The sequence below is a fragment of the Loxodonta africana genome, chromosome 7 (genome assembly GCF_030014295.1).
Source record: "Loxodonta africana isolate mLoxAfr1 chromosome 7, mLoxAfr1.hap2, whole genome shotgun sequence".
NCBI classification, from domain to species: Eukaryota; Metazoa; Chordata; class Mammalia; order Proboscidea; family Elephantidae; genus Loxodonta; species Loxodonta africana.
In genome coordinates this window covers 73,190,974-73,211,412 of record NC_087348.1, presented here as the reverse complement: position 1 = coordinate 73,211,412, position 20,439 = coordinate 73,190,974, and the positions used below count along the sequence as shown (strand labels likewise).

At 38.2% G+C, this 20,439-nt stretch overlaps 1 protein-coding gene across 4 annotated transcripts in view; it reads right to left on the bottom strand.

The window, feature by feature from the left end:
* SBF2 (SET binding factor 2) overlaps positions 1-20,439 on the bottom strand; it is a 518,200-nt gene that overhangs the window by 401,379 nt on the left and 96,382 nt on the right. For all 4 annotated transcript variants that reach the window (XM_064288443.1, XM_064288439.1, XM_064288442.1 and 1 more), the window contains exon 2: positions 18,369-18,454. In XM_064288443.1, coding sequence (XP_064144513.1) covers positions 18,369-18,454 — 86 coding nt within the window. The remainder of the gene's footprint in view (positions 1-18,368; positions 18,455-20,439) is intronic.

The window sequence follows — 20,439 nt, the reverse complement described above, 5'->3', positions numbered from 1 at the left end:
ACAATCCCACTCCTTGGAATATATCCTAGAGAAATAAGAGCCTTTACACAAACAGATATATACACACCCATGTTCATCGCAGCATTGTTTACAATAGCAAAATGTTGGAAGCAACCAAGATGTCCATCAACAGATGAATGGATAAATAAATTATGGTATATTCACACAATGGAAAACTACACATCGATAAAGAACAATGATGAATCCGTGAAACATTTCATAACATGGAGGAATCTGGAAGGCATTATGCTGAGTGAAATTAGTCAGTTGCAAAAGGACACATATTTTATGAGACCACTATTATAAGAACTAGAGAAATAGTTTAAACAGAGAAGAAAATATTCTTTGATGGTTATGAGAGTGGGGAGGGAGGGGAAGAGAGGTTTTCACTAATTAGATAGTAGGTAAGAACTACTTTAGGTGAAGGGAAAGACAACACAAAATACAGGAGCAGTCACCACAACTGGACTAAACCAAAAGCAAAGAAATTTCCTAAATAAACTGAACGCTTCGAAGGCCAGCGAAGCAGGGGCGGCGGTCCGGGGACCATGGTTTCAGAGGACATCTAAGTCAATTGGCATAAGAAAATCTATTAAGAAAATATTCTGCATCCCATTTTGCAGAGTGGTGTCTGGGGTCTTAAACGCTAGCAAGTGGCCATCTAAGATGCATCAATTGGTCTCAACCCACCTGGAGCAAAAGAGAATGAAGAACACCAAAGACACAAGGTAATTATGAGCTCAAGAGACAGAAAGGGCCACATAAACCAGAGACTACATCAGCCTGAAACCCAAAGAACTAGATGGTGGCCAGCTACAACCGATGACTGCCCTGAGAGGGAACACAATAGAGAACCCCTGAGGGAGCAGGGGAGTAGTGGAATGCAGACTCCAAATTCTTGTAAAAAGACCATACTGAATGGTCTGACTGAGACTAGAAGGACCCCAGAATTCATGGTCCCAGACCTTCTGTTAGCCCAAGACAGGAACCGTTCCCAAAGCCAACTCTTCAGGGATTGGACTCGACTATGGGACAGAAAATGATACTAGTGAAGAGTGAGCTTCTTGGATCAATTAGACACATGAGACTATGTGGGCAGCTCCTGTCTGGAGAGGAGATGAGAGGGCAGAGGGGGTCAGAAGCTGGCCAAATGGACACAAAAATAGAGAGTGGAGGGAAGGAGTGCTGTCTCATTAGAGGGAGAGCGACTAAGAGTAAATAAGCAAGGTGTACATAAGTTTTTGCATGAGAGACTGACGTGGTTTAAAACTTTCACTTAAAGCACAATAAAAATTAAAAAAAAAAAAAGAAGGCCCAAGTGGCATTCAGAGATTTTGCAGATCCAAGGTAAACATATGAAACAAAATAGGGTTTCTTGCTATCTCATAACCTACTGTTTTGCACAGTGGTGCACTATTTTTCAAGGGTTTCTAGGTACTCCAGAAAAATTTTAGATGTGTTTTTGGTGGTGTATGTAAAAAAATTTTTACTTAACCAATGGTCACAAAGATGTTCTGCTACATTTTCTTTTTTGAAGTTTTAGCTTTTACATTTAGTCTATATCCATTTCAAGTTAATTTTTGTGTATGGTATGAGGTAGGGTCAAAGACGATTTTTTTTTTTACCCCATATGGATATCTAGTCGTTCTAGCACCATTTGCTGAAAATCCTATCCTTTCCATGACCTTGGCCACTCTGCTGAAAATCAATTTATCATATATGTGTGGGTTTGCATCTAGTAGAACAATCCAAAGATTGTTCCATGGATCTAAATGTCTATCCTTAAGCCAATACCATATTGTTCTGACTACTGAGCTTTACAGTAAGCCTTGAAATCAGGTAGTGTAAGTCTGCTAACTTTGTTCTTTCTTTCTAAAACTGTTTTGGCTACTTGCTATACAAATAATGTGTCTTGGGAGATCTACACATGTCAGTACATAAAGTTCTATCTCATACTTTTTAACAGTCACATTATAGTCCACTGAATGGATGTGGTATCATTAATTCAACCAGTCCCCTCCTAACAGACATTTAAATAGTGTCCAATCTTCTGCCATGAATATATGCATTTGTATAGGCAATCATACAAATCAGTTTTTCCAGGAGAGTCTCACTTTATGCCTGTTTTCCCAATTCACCTACTTTCACTCTCAAAAGCATTTTGGTTTGAATAATATGTTACATAGTTACTCTAATGTCAGTTTACCTATAGGACAAATTAGTATAAGTGAAATTAGGCAAGAACTAACTTTGATTCAACTTCTCAGACTATTTGTTACAAGAACATATTCCATGTTAGAAACCAAAATATGGGATACCTCTACTTCGAGACTTGTAGGTTATAGGTTATAAGAATTGCAGTATAATCAAATACATGATTAGGATCTGTCTTGGTTATCTAGTGCTGCTATAACAGAAATACCAAAAATGGATGCCTTTAACAAACAGAAATTTATTTTCTCACAGTCTGGGAGGCTAGAAGTACAAATGCAGGGTGCCAGCTCCAGGAGAAGAATTCTCTTTGATGATTCTGGGGGAAAGGCCCTGTCATCAATTTTCGCCCAGGTCTAGCAGTTTCTCAGCACAGGAACCCGAGGTTCAAACGACGCATTCCACTTCTGTTCTCTTCTTGCTTAATGGTAATGAGGTCCCTCTCCTCTGTTTACTTCTCTCTTTTATATCTCAAAAGAAACTGACTCAAGATACAACCTAATCCTGTTGACTGTGTCTCTCCCTCGTTACATAACCGCCTCTAATCCTGCCTCATTAACATAACAGAGGTTAGGATTTACAATACATAGGATCACAAAATGGAAGACAACCACACAATCACACAACACTGGGAATCATGGCCTACACAAGTTGACACATGTTTGGGGGGGGCACAACTCAATCTATGACATTCCACCCTTAGGCCCCCAAATATTTATGTCCTTGCCACATGTAAAACACTTTCGCCCCATTATATCATCCCAAAAATCTTAAATCAACTCCAAGGCCAAATTCCACCCTGGGACAAAATTCCTCTTCATCTATGAAATCTACAAGTTATCTGCTTCCAGAGCACAATGGTGTGGCAGGCAGAAAGTAGACATTTCTATTACAAATGGGTGAATTTGGAGGGGAAAAAAATACACGCACTAAGTCAGAGTCGACTTGATGGCGGCGGGTTTCGTGTTTTTTTGTTTTTTAAGCAAGTCAAAAATTCAGCAGAACAATTTACATTAGCTCTCAAGTTTTGAAAATAATCATCTATTCTCTGAGACCATCTAGGCATTGGCCCTGGCCTTCAGACTCTGTGTGTTAGCCATGCTCTCTAGATTTTGGGCAGAGGCCTCTCAGCCCTGGGCTTAAGCTCCGCCTTCCAGGCCCAGTGAAACAACAACTCTGCTCCCTCAGCTCTGGGCAACCCCATTGTCCCAGTACATCTGAGTGGCAACCCCACCCCCTTGGCCCTGGCAGGCCCCATTCTTCTGTCCCTTGGGCATGGTAGCCCCGCGCCCTCAGCTTCAGGCAGCCCCATTCTGCTGATACTCATGAAAGGCAGTCCCACACTTCAGAACCAAGTTGGTAAAGATCTGACTCTCTGAAACCTAGGAAGCTACGGCCCCACCTTTTGAGACCGCAGGGGTTGTAGCCACACATCTGAGACTGAGGTAGCTCTGCTTCCTGTGCCTCTCATCTATTCAGCTTCTGCTTTCTAGTCCCTTGGCCCCTCGGGCCTCTTGGGCCAGCCTGGCCTCTGCCCTGCTCAGACAAGTGTTTTAAAGCTCTTTAGCTCTATCGATAGGTGCCTGGAGGTACCGCACTCTGTCAGTAAACCTCAGCTGGAAGGCACTTAGCCCTCTCGCCCCATGGGTTGTTAAGCCTAGCTTCACCAATAAGTACCAAGGGGCACCCAACTCTGCCAGAAAGCCTCCTGTCCAAAGGCACTTGGCTCTCTTGCTCCATGGGTCAGCTCCCATTCCATCTCACACCAGTCTTCTGGTTCTGCTGCTGCTGCTTCTTGCTGTCTGGCCATCTCCAGTATTACAGCTCTTCTGACTTCCTTCTGAGCTCTCACTAGAATTGTCTTTCATGTCCATAATTCCACCAACAGTCTCTTCAAGGCAATCTAGGCTTTTACTATTAGGCATTTTAAAACGCCTCCAGCTCTACCCATTCCTCAATTCCAAAATCGCTTCCACACTGCAGGTATCTATTAGAGCAGCACCCCACTCTTGGTACCAAATTCTGTCTTAGTTATCTAGTGCTGGTATAACAAATATAACAAGTGTTTAACAAACAGAAATCTATTCTCTCACAGGCTAGGATGCTAGAAGTCCAACTCCAGGGCACCAGCTCCAGGAGGTGGCTTATTCTCTCTGTAGACTCTGGGTAAAGGTCCTTGTCATTAATCTCCCCCTGGGTATAGAAGTTTTGAATAACCCATAGGTATATAATATGGCTGACAATTACATGAGAGATAAGCAGCAGTATTCCATGTGGTAATGAAGGACAGGATGTTTGCAAACGACATGAATTTGCAGTGGGTCAGGATATTGTACTTCTGCATCTTCCTTAGAATGTTCATTATGGCCTCAAAGCTTCAAAAGTGGCATAAACTCAGAATGGCAAGAAAATCTTGTATAAGGTGGTTCTGACAGCAGTGCTAAAGTAGTTGACCATAGAGACTGGGTAGGGGAAAGGTTCCTTAGCACAATTGAGATCAATGCACTAGTGAGATGAGCAGAATTGTAACTGAAAGTCTAGTACAAGATAACAAATCATTTAAGTGAATATAAAGAATACAAGAAGAGTAACACCAAGGTTGATAGAAAATGCTGTCCCATACCTATCCTCTTCCTCAAAGAGCTTTAAAGATTCTAATGCCTCAGATGTACCCTCTAGGCTCCATCAGGTTCTCTGACATGTGGTTTTACTACTTCAGCAAGGCAAAAGTGGGAAACAAAAATGTGAGCAAAAATCATCAACTTTTCAGCTTAAATCCCATTGATATTCACTTGCTTTGTTCTGAACTTAACTTAAAAAGTCCTTTTTGTAGTCCTTAGCGTATTTTAAAAGCCATGTTTTAATACCTCATAGCAATATTCTTATGTTCTCAAGCCTCACCTTTATGCAAAATCAGACTTTTTCCATACATTTTTTACACCAAGTTCTGCATCATCTTTAAATCTGAATTCATCACCAAGTGCCCTACCCCAGCACAGTGGCTTTAGATTCTACCTCTAGTACTTTTCATTTGCACCTTTTATAATTATGTATATGTTTACTTTTAGCTGGCTTCTTGAATTTTTCAAATCTCTCTGGCTGGCATATTTTCCAACTTACCTTTATTCTAAATTACATATACAGCTGGCTTTTTATACCTACATGCAGGAGCCTATATTTTTACCTATTATATTTCGTCTTCTTAGATAAAGCGTCCATAAATCCAGCCTTTTAAGATCTTTGTGAACAATGATTCTGTCATCCAATATATTCACTCATGTTCTCTTTCTCCCTTCATGCATATTTTTATATAAAGAGGGGAGACAATTATCTTCCAACCTTTCTAAACTCAGTTCCATGACCAAACAATATTAATACTAGGTCAGGTGGATAAGTGTTAACCCATATATTCACTGTATTTTAAACAGTTTAAAGAATTAAAGCATCAAGGCCGAGGACAGAAGCTGGCTGAATGGACAGGGAAACACAGGGAGGAGAGAAGGACTGTGCTGTCTCATTAGGGGGAGAGCAACTAGGAGTACCTAGCAAGGTGTATATAAGGTACTGTACGAGAGACTAACTTGATTTGTAAACTTTCACTTAAAAAAAAGAAAAATAAAAGAATTAAAGCATCAAATGATACTTATACTTACTTATCTTCCATCAACTATGGTCCCGTACTAAGGCACATCTACAGAATGCTAAGTACAAGATTTTTTTTCTTTTCTCCTCAATTTATACTTAATTTACAGGAGACAAAATTCATATTGAAGGTACTTAAATCACTAGTCTTTAAATTAAGAACTGAACTAATAGCTTAAGAGTCTCAAATTTAGAAATTCTAATGTAATGTCTATTTCTCTTTTACTCAAGCCACAAAATTATTTAACACAGTACTTTAGTCTTCTAAGAAAACCTAGGTAGATCTACAAACGCCTCAGTACTGGCATTCCCTAGTGCAGATTAAGGCATATTTTCTGAATTGTTATATAAAAAGATATATTCCAGAGACAGAGCATCTTTAAAAAGGAGCTAGTGCCAAACAATGCTATTTTTCTAATGTCCAAGACCTAGCCAATGAAAACACATGCTCCCATAATCAGAAATAGATTGTCAACCATAGAATGCCTCAGCAAAACAATTCTTTAATGTTCTTTGAAATACTGTCACTAAAATTAACTGAAACTTTATTTATATGACTGTCTGTGGTTTCCCTGTATGCTTAAAAAGCACAAGAAAAGAATAAAAATATCCTAGAATTGGAAAAGTAGTAATTATGTTTGGTTAAACTTATTTTTAAAATTCTTCCAAATTGAAGTTCACCATTTCTCAATAGAGGAAAAGAAGAAAAGACAAAGGCGGCAATTTCCTTATTTAAAAGAGTAAGTTCAGCCATCCTCTAAATTAAAATTTGGATTTGGTTTGTTAGTGAATAGATGTTCAAAATTCTTTTCTCTAAGTCTTAAAATTTAGTCTACAGGCTGAACACAATTACATTTTGTTTAGAATTTAAATATATCAAATACGTGCTGCCTAGGGGAGAGAGGTGGCAAGAGAAAATAATTTCAATATAATACTATTCTCTGAACTCAGATTTCTCATCAGATGAAATAAATAAGTAAAGTTGGTCTCTATTCAAAGGAGTCCTGGTGGCACGGTATTTAAGCACACTGCTGCTAGGCAAAAGATTGGCAGTTTGAAACCACCAGCCGCTCCAGTAGAAAAGGATAGAGCAGTCAGCTTTTGTTAAAATTTACAGACTTGGAAACCCTGTGGGGCAGTTCTACTCTATGCTGCAGGGTTGCTATGAGTTGGCATCGACTCAACAGCAGTGGGTTTAGTTTTGGTTTTGGTGGCCTCTATTCAATAACTCAGTATTCTCTTAGTAGTTCTCAACCTCAGTTCTTCCAAATTACAGAAACCTATTTTCAGGTTCTGCATGTACACTAAAATACAAATGCCAACTATTGCTTAAAGTGTCACTTCCAGAATACTCAAATCTAGGCTAAGAGTAAGAGTCAAAAGACGTGAGTTTGAATCCCAGTTCTGCTACATCCTACCTGTCAGACTTTGGTGAAATCTAAACTTTCTAAGCTTCAGTTTCCCTATCTGTTTTAATACCTATCACCTAATTTATTGGAGTTAACCTTAGCCTATCATTTTTATATAACTGTTAGGTATTAATATTAATGTTATATGCTAAGTTTTTCAAACACCTTGACAGGGGTAAGATTTTGTTTTCTGTCAATCACTGGAAAAGGATCACTACCAGCCTAGAATAAAATCAGTAAGGGACTGAGCCAGGCCACCTTCAAATAAACTAAAACTTAATTATGTCCATCACTGGTCTTAAAGCTACAAGACTTACTCAATATTTCAAGGTATATCACAGTTATTCATGCTATTGGCTATTCATATGCAGAAACATTGCGTATTTCTAATACGTGCAATAATAACACAAGGCAATAAATAAGAAAAAAACAAAAATTTACAGTAAATGATTCTATTTTGTTAAAAATGGACTTTGACAGCTATAAGATAAAGTACTTCTGTACTTCATAAGGCATAACAGATGTTAAGGAATCAGAATTGGTATTAATTATGGAAAAGTTAAAAGAAAAAAATCCAACATAATTCAGTAGGTCTTTGGAATTCTTTAAAAATTAATCCAATTGGAAAAAAATCTTTGAAATGCTAAGATTTGGTCAAGAAGTGATCAAGGAAAACCTTAGAGAAGGAAAAGTTCTACCTATGCCTTACCACTTCTATTTCACCAACTCCACCAGCACATGACTCTACTTCTTACTGGAGAGACACTAACAAAACCCCAGTGGAGAGACACTAACAGCACTTAAATAGGCCAAATCTTCATACAAAGAAAAGAGCTATCCATTTACTAACTAGTAAAATCAATATGTGTCTCTCCCTCACTACTACAAAAACATCAGTAGCATTGCAAGTATCTATTCCTTTGGATTTCAAAACACAAAAATTATCCTTTCTCAGACCTAGCTAAATAGCTGGTGGCAAGCCATTATCTCCCTCTCTCTGCATCCCATAATGTCTGTTCTTACTGAAATTTATGTGGTATTCACTGTTCATATTGTCAAACTGATGCAGTTTATCTTGCCGCATTTTTTTCTTATTGTGCTTTAAATGAAAGCTTACAGCTCAAATTAGTTTCTCATACAAAAATTTATACACACATTGTTAAGCGACCCCAGTTGCTCTCTCCACAATATGACAGTACACTCCTCCTTTCCACTGCAGATTTCCCGTATCCATTCAACCAGCTCCTGTCCCTTTCTGCCTTCTCATTTCACCTCCAGACAAGAGCTGCCCATTTAGTCTCATGTATCTATGTAAACTAAGAAGCACACTCTTCACGAGTATCATTTTATGTCTTATAGTCCAGTCTACTCTTTGTCTGAAGAGTTGGCTTCGGGAACGGTTTTAGTTCTGGGTTAACAGAGACCGGGGCTATGTCTTCTGAGGGTTCCTCCAGTCTCACGCATATTATTAAGTCTGATCTTTTCACTAGAATTTGAGTTCTGCACCCCACTTCTCTCCTGCTGTCATGGACTCTGTTGTGTTTCCTGTCAGGGCGGTCACTGGTGGTAGCCAGGCATCATTTGGTTCCTCTGGTCTCAGGCTGATGGAGTCTCTGTTTTATGTGACCCTTTCTGTCTCTTGGGCTCATATTTTCCTTGTATCTTCATTCTTCTTTGCTCCAGGTGGGCTGGGACCAATTGATGCATCTTAAATGGCCGCTCATTAGCTTATTAAGACTACAGATGTCACCCACCAAAGTGACTAATTTCACTCAGCATAATGTTTTCCAGATTCATCCATGTTATGAGATATTGCACGAATTCATCATTGTTCTTTATCAGTGCATAGTATTCCATTGTGTGAATACACCATAATTCGTTTATCCATTCGTCCATTGATGGGCACCTTGGTTGTTTCCACCTTTCTGCTATTATGAAGAGTGCTGCAATGGACACGGGTGAGCACGTATCTATCCATTTGATGACTCTTATTTCTCTAGCATACATTCCAAAGAGTGGGACTGCTGGATCCTATGGTACTTCAATTTCTAGCTTTTTAAGGAAGTACCAAATTGATTTCCAAAGGGGTTGTACCATTTTACATTTCCACCAGCAGAATATAAGTGTTCCAATCTCTCCACAACCTCTCCAACATTTACTATTTTGTGTTTTTTGGGTTAAAGCCAGCCTTGTTGGGGTGAGTCGGTATCTCATTACAGTGTTGATGCGCATTTCTCTAAAGGCTAATAATTGTGAGCATTTCTTCATGTATCTGTTAGCTGCCTGAATGTCTTCTTTGGTGAAGTGCTTGTTCATATCCTTTGCCCATTTTTTAATTGGGTTATTTCTCTCTTTGCTGTTGAGGTTTTGCAGTATCTTGTAGATTTTAAAAATTAGACTCCGATCAGATACGTCATAGCCAAAAATTTTTTCCCAGCCTGCAGGTTGTCTTTTTACTCTTTTGGTGAAGTCTTCGGATGAGCATAAGTGTTTGATTTTTAGGAGCTCCCAGTTATCTAGTTTCTCTTCTGGTGTTTGTTCACTGTTAGTAATGTTTTGTAGTCTGTTTATGCCCTGTATTAGGGTTCCTAGCATTGTCTCTAGTTTTACTTCCATGATCTTTAACGTTTTAGATTTTATATTTAGGTCTTTATCCATTTTAAGTTAGTTTTTGTGTATGGTGTGAGGTAAGAGTCTTGTGTCATTTTTTTGCAGATAGATATCCAGGTATGCCAGCAACATTTGTTGAAGGGACTAACTTTTCCCCAGTTAACTAACTTTGGGCCTTTGTCAAATACCAGCTGCTCATAAGTGGATGAATTTATGTCTGGATTCTCAATTCTGTTCCATTGGTCTATGTATCTGTTGTTGTATCAGTAACGGGCCGTTACAGCTACCATGACGGTAAAATAGTTTCTAAAATCAGGTAGTGTGAGGGTTACTACTTTTTCAGTAATGCTTTACTTACCGAGGACCTCTCCCCTTTCCATATGAAGTTGGTGATGTTTTCCTCCATCTCATTAAAAAATGCCATTGGAATTTGGATCAAATTGCATTGTATCTGGAGATCACTTTGGGTAGGACTGACATTTTCACAATGTTGAGTCTTCCTACCCATGAAGAAGGTATGTTTTTCCATTTATGTAGGTCTCTTCATTTGTTGCAGTAGCATCTTGTAGTTTTCCCTGTATAGGTCTTTTACGTCTCTGGTTAGATTTATTCCTAAGTATTTTGTCTTCTTGGGGGCTATTGTAAATGGCATTGATTTGGTGATTTCCTCTTCAAAGTTCTCTTTGTTGATGTAGAAGAATCCAACTGATTTTTGTATGTTTATCTTGTATCCTGAGACTTTGCTGAAATCTTCTATTAGTTCCAGTAGTTTTCTTGTGGATTCTTTGGGGTTTTCTGTGTATAAGATCATATCATCTGCAAATAGAGATACTCTGAATTTTTCCTTACAAACTTGGATGCCCTTTATTTCTTTTTCTGCCCTAATTGCTCCGGCTAGGACCTCCATCACAATGTTGAGTAAGAATGGTGACAGAGGGCATTCTTGTCTGGTTCCCATTCTCAGGGGAAACAATTTCAGACTCTCTCCATTTAGAATGATGCTGGCTGTTGGCTTTGTGTAAATGCCCTTTATTGTGCTGAGGAATTTCCCTTCTATTCCTATTTTGCTGACAGTTTTTATCATGAATGGCTGTTGGGACTTTGTCAAATGCCTTTTCTGCATGGATTAATAAGATCACGTGGTTCCTGTCTTTTAATGATGTGATGGATTACATTAATTGTTTTTCTAATGTTGAACCATCCCTGCATATCTGGTATGAATCCCACTTGGTCGTGGTGAATTATTTTTTTGACATGTTGTTGAATTCTGTTGGCTAGAATTTTGTCGAGGATTTTTGCATCTATGTTCATGAGGGATACTGGTCTGTAATTTTCTTTTTCTGTGGTATCATGTCCTGGTTTGGTATCAGGGTTATGCTGGCTTCACAGAATGAGTCTGGGAATATTCCATCTTTTTCTGTGCTCTGAAATACCTTAAGTAGTAGTGGTGTTAACTCTTCTCTGAAAGTTTGGTAGAATTCTCCAGTGAAGCTGTCAGGTCCAGGGCTTTTTGTTGTTGTTGGAAATTTTTTAATTACCTTTTCAATATCTTCTTTTGTTATAGGTTTGTTTAGTTGTTCTACCTCTGTTTGTGTTAGTTTAGGTAAGAAATATGTTTCTAGAAATTTGTCCAATTCCTCTAGGATTTCAAATGTTAGAATACAATTTTTCATAGCATTTTGTTATGACTCTTTTAATTTCAGTTGGATCTGTTGTGATATTGCCCATCACATTTCTTATTCAGGTTATTTGCTTCCACTTCTATTTTTCTTTTTTTCAGTTTGCACAATGGTTTATCAATTTTGTTGATCTTTTCAAAGAACCAGTTTTTGGTTTTGTTAACTTTTTCAAATGCTTTTCTATTCTTTACTCCATTTAACTCTGCTCTAATTCTTATTACTTGCTTTCTTCTGGTGCCTGAGGCTTCTTTTGCTGCTCTGATTCTATTTGTTCAAGTTGTAAAGTTACTACTTTGACTTTGGTCCCTTTCTTCTTTTTGGATGTGTGCACTGACTGCTATAAAATTGACCTCTGACCACTGTTTTTGCTGCGTCCCAAAGGTTCTGGTAGGATGTGTTAACATTCTCATTTGATTCTACAAATTTCTTTATGCCATCCTTAATTTCTTCTATAACACAGTAGTTTTTCAAGCAAGGTGTTGTTCAGTTTCCACGTGTTTGATTTTTTTCCTTGCTTTTTCTGTTACTGATTTCTACTTTTATGGCTTTATGGTCAGAAAAGATGCTTTGTAATATATTCTGATGCTTTGGATTCTATTAAGGCTTGCTTTATGACCTAATATATGGTCTATTGTGGAGAATGTTCCACGTGCATTGGAAAAGAAAGTATACTTGGCTGCTGTTGGGTGGAGTGTTCTGTATATGTCTATGACATCAAGTTGGTTATGGCATTTAGATCTTCCATATCTTTATTGAGCTTCTTTCTGGATGTTCTGTACTTTACCAAAAGTGGTGAGTTGAAGTCTCCTACTATTATTGTACAGCTGTCTATTTCTCCTTTTAATGCTGTTAAGAGTTTGTTTTTTAATGTATTTTGGAGCACTGTCATTGGGTGTATAGATACATATTATGGCTGTGTCCTCCTGGTGTTGACTCTTTAATCATTATATAGTGTCCTTTCTTCTGTATCCTTTGGGTGGCTTTTACTTCAAAGTCTACTTTGTCAGAGATTAATATTGCCACTCCTGCTCTTTTTTTGATTGTTGTTTGATTGATATATTTTCTTCCATCCTTTGAGTTTTAGTTTGTGTCTTTAAGTCTAAGTCTTTAAGCCGGCAGCATACAGATGGACTGTGTTTTTTTAATCCATTCTGCCACTCTCTTTCTCTTTATTGGAGCATTTAGTCCATTCACATTCAGTGTAATTATTGATAGGTATGACTTTAGTGCTGTTATTTTGATGTATTTTTTGTGGGCATGTGTTGTTGACAGTTTCTTTGTTCCACTTAATTTTCTGTCCTGAGTTGTTTTTCTTTATGTATTTTCTGTTCATCCTTTTCATTGTTGTTGATTTTGTATGTGCTGAGTCTTTGTTTTTCTTGTTTTTTATTTGGATGTGTAGGATTGTTAGTTTCCTTTGTGGTTACGTTAATATTTACCTCTATTTTTCTAAGTTTAAATCAATCTTTATTTCTTTATATCGCCTTTACTTCCTCTACATATGTAAGATCTATGACTACATTATTTATTATCTCTTCTTTGTTTTAATGCTGTCACTTTTACATATTGACGTCTCTGTTTCCCCATTTTCAGTGTTTTAGCTTTGATTTATTTTTGTGACTTCCCTGCCTGGGTTGATATCTGGTTGTTCTGTCCTGTGTTCTAGTCTTAGGTTGTTACCTGATGTTACTGATTTTCTAACCGGAGGGCTCTCTTTAGTATTTCTTGTAGTTTTGGTTTGGTTTTTGCAAATTCCCTAAGCTTCTGTTTATCTGGAAATGCCCTAACTTCGCCATCATATTTAAGAGTCAGTTTTACTGGATGTATAATTCTCAGTTGGCAATTTTTTATATATAATTCTTGGCTGGCAATTTTTTTCCTTCAAGGTTCTATATATGTCACCTCATTGCCTTCTTGCCTGCATGGTTTCTACTGAGTAGTCAGAGCTTAGTCTTACTGACTATCCTTTGTAGACGACTTTTCATTTATCCCTAGTCACTCTTAAAATTTTCTCTTTATCTTTGGTTTTGGCAAGTTTGATTATGCCTTGGTGACTTTCTTTTGGGATATACCTTGCATGAGGTTCAATGAGCTTCTTGGACAGATATTTTTTCATCTCTCACAGTATCAAGGAAGTTTTCTGCCAACAATTCTTCAACAATTTTCTCTGTATTTTCTGTTATCCCCCCCTGTTCTGGTACTCCAATCACTTGTAAGTTATTCCTCTTGATAGAGTTTCACATAATTCTTAGGGTTTCTTCATTTTTTTTTTAATTCTTTTGTCTGATTTTTCCTCATATAAGTTGGTGTCAAGGGCTTTATCTTCAATCTCACTAATTCTGACTTTCATTGCCTCAATTCTGCTCCTACGATTTTCTATTGAGAGTTGTCTAATCATGCAATTTTATTGTTAATCTTCTGAATTTCTGTTTGCTGTCTCTCTATGGATTCTTGCGGTCTGTTAAATTTGTCCTTATGCTCTTGTATAACCTTCTTAAGTTCCTCTATTGCTTTGTTTGTGTGTTCCTTGGCTTGTTCTGCATTTTGTCTGATCTCCTTCCTGATCTCTTGTACAGCTCTGTTTTTTAGTTTTTTTTAATTCCCAGAAATTATCTTCCTCCAGAAGGTTTCTTGATTCTCTGTTTTGGTTGTTTGCTGAAGCCATCGTGATCTGCCTCTTTATGTGATATGATACTGACTGTTGTCTCTGAGGAAACCCTGGTGGCGCAGTGCTTAAGAGCTATGGCTGCTAACCAGTAAAGGTCTGCAGTTCGAATCCACCAGATGCTCCTTTGAAACCCTGTGGGACAGTTCTACTGTGTCCTTTAGGGTCATTATGAGTCAGAATCAACTCTATGGCAATGAGTTTGGTTTGGGTCGTTAGTCATCTCTGAGCCACCGATAAATTATATTTATTTTATGTTCGCTTACTATTTCCTAGCTTGTTTTGTTTTGTTTTGATATGCCCAGATAGGCTAGTCGTGTCAGTTTATTTGATTTTTGGCATCTTTGAATCTCTCACATCCTGTCACCAGGTGGTTAGAGCTGTTACTAGGTCTGTAAGCCCAGGAGTCCGTTTACATTTCTTTATGGATTCAGCTCAGGTGTCCAGGTAGTCAGTCACCAAGTATGTAGTGCAGGCTCTCACCTATAGTCCTAGATAGGCAGGACTGATTGGAGTAGCCACAGGTATCTGGCTGCAGTAGGGGGTCATGCACTGAACAAGGCTAATGGCTGCCCCTAAGTGTTTGGGAGGAAAGCGTGTCCCTGTTTGCTAGAGTGTGTAGGTGGGTGGGTTTTGCAGCCAGACTATGGGCATCCAACGCTGTTGGCTGTAAGGGCTGGGAGACACCACTTATTCTTGGACTCCTGTTGCAGGTGGCTAGGTGGCATGGGTGGCGCCACCAGTCCTCAGGCCCCTGATGTGGGTAGGTGAGGACCGTGCTTAACAGGCAGAGCAATGTCAAATGTCACATATCTGCCACTCCACCTTATAGCTCATATACACTTGAAAACAGGCTTCAGGTATACACCCTGTTGTACTGTGCTACTGATGGCCTTTGGTGTTGAAATGGGCCCACACAGGTCTATGCAGGGGTAAAAGGCATTCAAAGTCTATGGACTCCTTATGCCTGTGCCTAGGCAAAGGGGCTCTGCCTGCCCTGAGCTCCCGACTTACCAGAGCTAGCGGATTATTTTTCCCGTTTGTTAATTTGTTCCCTCTCCCATGCCAGGAGAATGGCTCAGAATATGCAATGGGTCCTACTTCCAGCCCAGTGGACACAGCAATCACTGAAGCAGGCCTGGGACTTGGTGCAGAGCAGGGAGGGGACAAGTAAATGGGAGAGAGGTTCTTTCCAAAGGGGATGTTTTTTAATCCACACGGTAGCTCAGAACCATGTACTTATCTTTTGCCAACTGAGCACCACTTTTCACTGGTTCTGGAGGCTTGAGTATACTCTCCACCACTCAGTATTTACCAATGTGGAAAACGCATCCCAAGTGCCACTGCTTGCCTCACCACACACGCCAGCTAATCCAGCCTACAGGGTGCCCGTTCCTGCTGGGTCAGGTCCGGCAACTTGTCATTGCCTCTGAAACATCTCTTCCTCCCCCACCACTCAGTTTGATTCCTCAACTTTGCCTTTGATGTTCAGGGCTCCTATATTGTCATATATAATCAATTCACTTGTTTTTTGGGGTCTTTGTTGTAAGAAGGACCACAGGAGTCATCTGGCTACTCCACCATCTCGGCCTCACATTTTGATGTGAGGGGAGGCAAGGGCTCACAAAAAATTCTAAAAATTCCCCAGCACCAAAATTTTCCCCTTTCAGTTATCACTGAAAAGGATGTTGAAACAGATGTTTAAGAGCTTTTATAGTACAAATACCTGGTTATTCACACCCTAAGACCAAGGCAGTAAGGGAAGAGAAGGAATACAAGGGGCTTTCCAAAAAGTTACATACCCTTGAATCCTCATATTTTTTCCCCATTTTTAATGCCAAAATTCAAGATTTACCATCTTTGTGGGCCTGTGGAACCCACAACCTTCTTTACACAACTGGGTTAGACAATCAAAACTAAGCATTCGATGATGCATCTTTTATTTTCAGTTTAGCAGAACTAGGTAGAATGAGAAAATTCTCAATTTTCAATATCAGCTTTATTCTAATAGATACTTCTGATCCATGCTAACAAGAGAATGAACAATTCTTCCTCTGAGGGAGAGGCTGCGAGATGTCAAATAAACAGCAACAAGGATAACAATAAAAAAACCAGCTAGCTCATTTACTGAATGCTTATTTTATGGAAGACTTTGTTCTAAGCATTTTATATATATTCATGTGCATTTTTTTCCCCATTTTTATCTTCACAACAATTCTATGAGATTAAACCCCTTTCCTTCGAGAGATTTCCAACTTAAAAAGGCCCCATGCATTATAGAGTAGAACTGTTCCACTTAGTTTTCTTGGCTATAATCTTTTACAGAAGCCATTCTTCCGTCACGCCATGTGGTGAGTTCAAACTACCAAACTTTAGGTTAGTAGTGCAGCACAAACCATTTGCACCACCCAGGGACCTTCCCTATGAGATCAGTACAATGATTCTCCTCGTTTTATAGTTGAGGACTCTAATGCTCAAAGCGGTTAAGTAACTTGCCAAAAGTCACACAGTGTAGCTGGGATTTCAACCCAGATGGTCTGCTCCAGAGCTTGCGCTCTTGACTATCATTTTATACCAAATGTTCTCTCATCAAGAATGCTTGGAAGATACCATTCATACATATATACTTACAAGTGTGTGTGTGTATATACACATGATGTATAAATAAATAAATATACACAGACACACACTCCAGTATTTTTGGAGAACCAAACTTTATAGTCATATTATGAAACACTTTACTGATCATCTTTCCACACCCTCATTTTACCACCACGAATCTGCCACCAGATATTGTGCCCTGGGCATCATAAATTATGTTCAACGTTTTAAATTCCTTAAAAATGGCTGACAAAAAAAAACAGTTAAATTTCTCTATGATAAAGCAACCTACAGATTCCGTAGTTAAGAAGGAAAGAATTCAGATTTGTGATTTCGAGACCAAACTCAAATCCTGACCAACCACCACTAAACCAACCTCTAGTTATTTGTGTTTTTTGTTTTGTTTTCACTAAAAGAAAAAAAAAAAACTGGAAATTTCAGAAAAAATATAATGAATATTTGCTTAGTAATACACTAGCACTGAAGCTACTAGGCTGATTTTGACTGAAGAAACAGAGGGATTTTTCAGCATCCAAGTACATAAAGATCATCAATTTCATCTTTAATATTAGTAAGAAGTTTAAATGTGAAAAAGAAGAGCAAAACAGGCATTCTAAAATCAATATACTCAAAGATTATTGTACATTGGGGTTAGAGGAAAGAGAAGTATTCCTAATAATTATCTTGCGGCTAAATAATCAAATTATTTAACAATAAATATAAACTGGCATAACATAGTTCATAAAGATAATGTTCTACATCCTAGTTTGGTAAGTAGCACCTGGGGTCTTAAAAGCTTGCAAGTGGCCATCTAAGATACAACTATTGATCTCTTCCCATTTGAAGCAAAGGAAAGTGAAGGAAACTAAATACTTAAGGAAGTAATCTGCCCACAGGACTAATGGCCTGCATGAACCACAGCCTCCTCTAGCCTAGACCAGAAGAACTAGATGGTGCCTGGCTACCATTACTGACCACTTTGTCCAGGGTCACAACAGAAGGTCTGGGTTAGGATGGGAGAAAAACGTAGAACAAAACACAAATTCATAAAAAAGACCAGACTTACTGGACTGATAGAGACTGGAGGAACCCCAGAGACTAGCACCCTAAGATACCCTTTTAACTTGGAACTGAAGCCACTCCCAGAGGTCACCTTTCAGCCAAATAATAGACTGGCATATAAAATAAACAGTAACACCTGTGAGAAATGTGCTCCTTAGAACATTCAACCATACGAGACCAAATAGGCAACATTTGCGTAAAAGCAAAGATGAGAAGGCAAGGAGGGGTAGGGAAACTGGAGGGGTGGAAATGGGGAAGGTAGGGTAGACAGGCGAAGAGCGCTGACACATTGAGGGGACAGCAACCAATGTCACAGAAAAATTTGTGTATGAATTGCTGAATGGGAAACTAATTTGCTATGGAAACTTTCACCTAAAATGCAATAAAATGTTTAAAAATAAATAAATAAATGCAACATAAAAAGACATCTGAAAATACGGAACAAGAAATGCATAATTATAAAAGTGCAATAATGCAACACAGATTTACCAATTCAATTCCCTGTGGAAAAGGTGTATCATCCCAGTCCTTCTGTGGAAATCTCTGGATTATTTTCCCCAGACCTTCTCCTGATCCTGTTAATAAAATGCAAGTGAATTAGTTACAGGGCAGTAAAAAATCCAAAAACTCATTATATTAATACTTACTTCTAAACAAATATTTATTGAATAAATTGATATATTGTCTAATCATCTTCAACTTTAAAACAGCTGAAAGTCTTTACCTTCTAAACATAATACTAAAATGGCAGGCAATCTCTATCCTATAAACAAAAAAACAAACCCAATGCTGTCCACTGTCTAGGTAGGATTTCTCAGCTTAGTATTATTGACATTTTGGGCTAGATAATTATTTGTTGTGGGCAGCTGTCCGGTACACTGCAGGATGTTCAGCATCATTCCTAGCCTCACCCCACTAGATGCCAGTAGCACCCTTCCCCTCAGTATCTAACAACCAAAAATGTCTCCAGACATGGCTAAATGTCCCATTGCCCCCATTTGAGAACTTTGGCCTAGAGCACTGTTATTACAAAATTATCCCATGACACCAAAGAGTGGGTCAACTTGTAATGCAACTTTGGGGACGTAATACGTAAGTAGCTTGGGGATGGAAAATATGTCAGAGCTAAATTGCTTTTTCCTATACTTTTTAAAGAGCTTCACATGATTTCACACTCTATCTACATGCTGTCCCAGCTCGCTCTGAAGTAATACCAACAACACTTCTCTTTTTAGATCCTATGTCTTTTACTCATTGTATTTAGTATATTTCTCACTTTCTGTTTTGTTTTGTTAGTGTATAAACCAAAAACTAAACCCGATGCCGTCGAGTCGATTCCGACTCATAATGACCCTATACGACAGAGTAGAACTGCCCCATAGAGTTTCCAAGGAGCGCCTGACGGATTCGAACTGCTGACCTTTTCAATAGCAGCCGTAGCACTTAACCACTACACCACCAGGGTTTCCTTGTTAGTGTATACATACCATAAAATGCAACCATTTTAGATTAACAGTTTGATGGGCATTTATAAGCTCTCAGTGAAAACAATTTCAGTAAAATTTTTTAAAACTGAAAAATGGAAATTAGTCAATTGTGTTATATTTTTTTAAATGTTCAAGGAGTTTCCTCCAGAAAAGATTTTCAAAAAAAACTTCGACAATATTGGCATAGTCTGATTAATTTTTTTTTTTTTCCTCAACTGGAGTCAAAACTTCCAAAGTCAAAAAAGTCTTGGTCAAAACACACTATATACACCTCACTGACACACTGGCACTAGTCATTCTATTCCATTCTATCCTAAAACAACCTGCTTGGAAAGTCAACATTGTGCCTAGTGGATGTTCTTCCCTCCTTCACCTCAGAAGAATATCATCCCAGAGAAAAGCATGAAACAAAAGCACAATGCTAGGAAATCAGAACTTCTGGCCTTCCAGGTACACATAATTAAAGCGTTCTTCTTAACAGGGTAGAAGCTGCTCAACCAAAATTTAACTTTACCATAGGAATAGTAGGCCATATTCATCTTGCAGGTCCCAAGTTTCCCATCCTTAATTTATTAAAATCTGGTTTTTAACAAATGACTTTTTTTTTTAATGCTGTTTTATCTTTCCCCTGAAAACTAGTATTACAATAATCAAACAAAAACAATCAACCAAAAATTCAAAGTTCACCAAAATAAGTAGATCTAATTATGCCAATACAGACCAACTTTCAAAGAATAAGGAAAATAAAAGCTGTTCATTCAGTGAAAAGAAAGCACACAGGAAATCATTTTACAAAAGGCTTTCATATTTGATCCATTTAGAAGTTAATGAGAGAAGTCTGTTTATTTCAACTGAAACAAGCCTTTTTGTGGTTATTCAAAAATTTAGGTAGGAATGCAATGTGATTTTCCAATTTTCCAGTAAAATCTCTTATTATTCAAAAGGTTTATTTGGAACACAAACTATTTCTTTCCAGAGTTAAACTTAGCAAAGAGCCCAAAGGCTTTCAGAGAAATGAAAAAGAATGTATTTTAAAATTGAGCAGAATACATAAAGAACAAGGTATACCACTA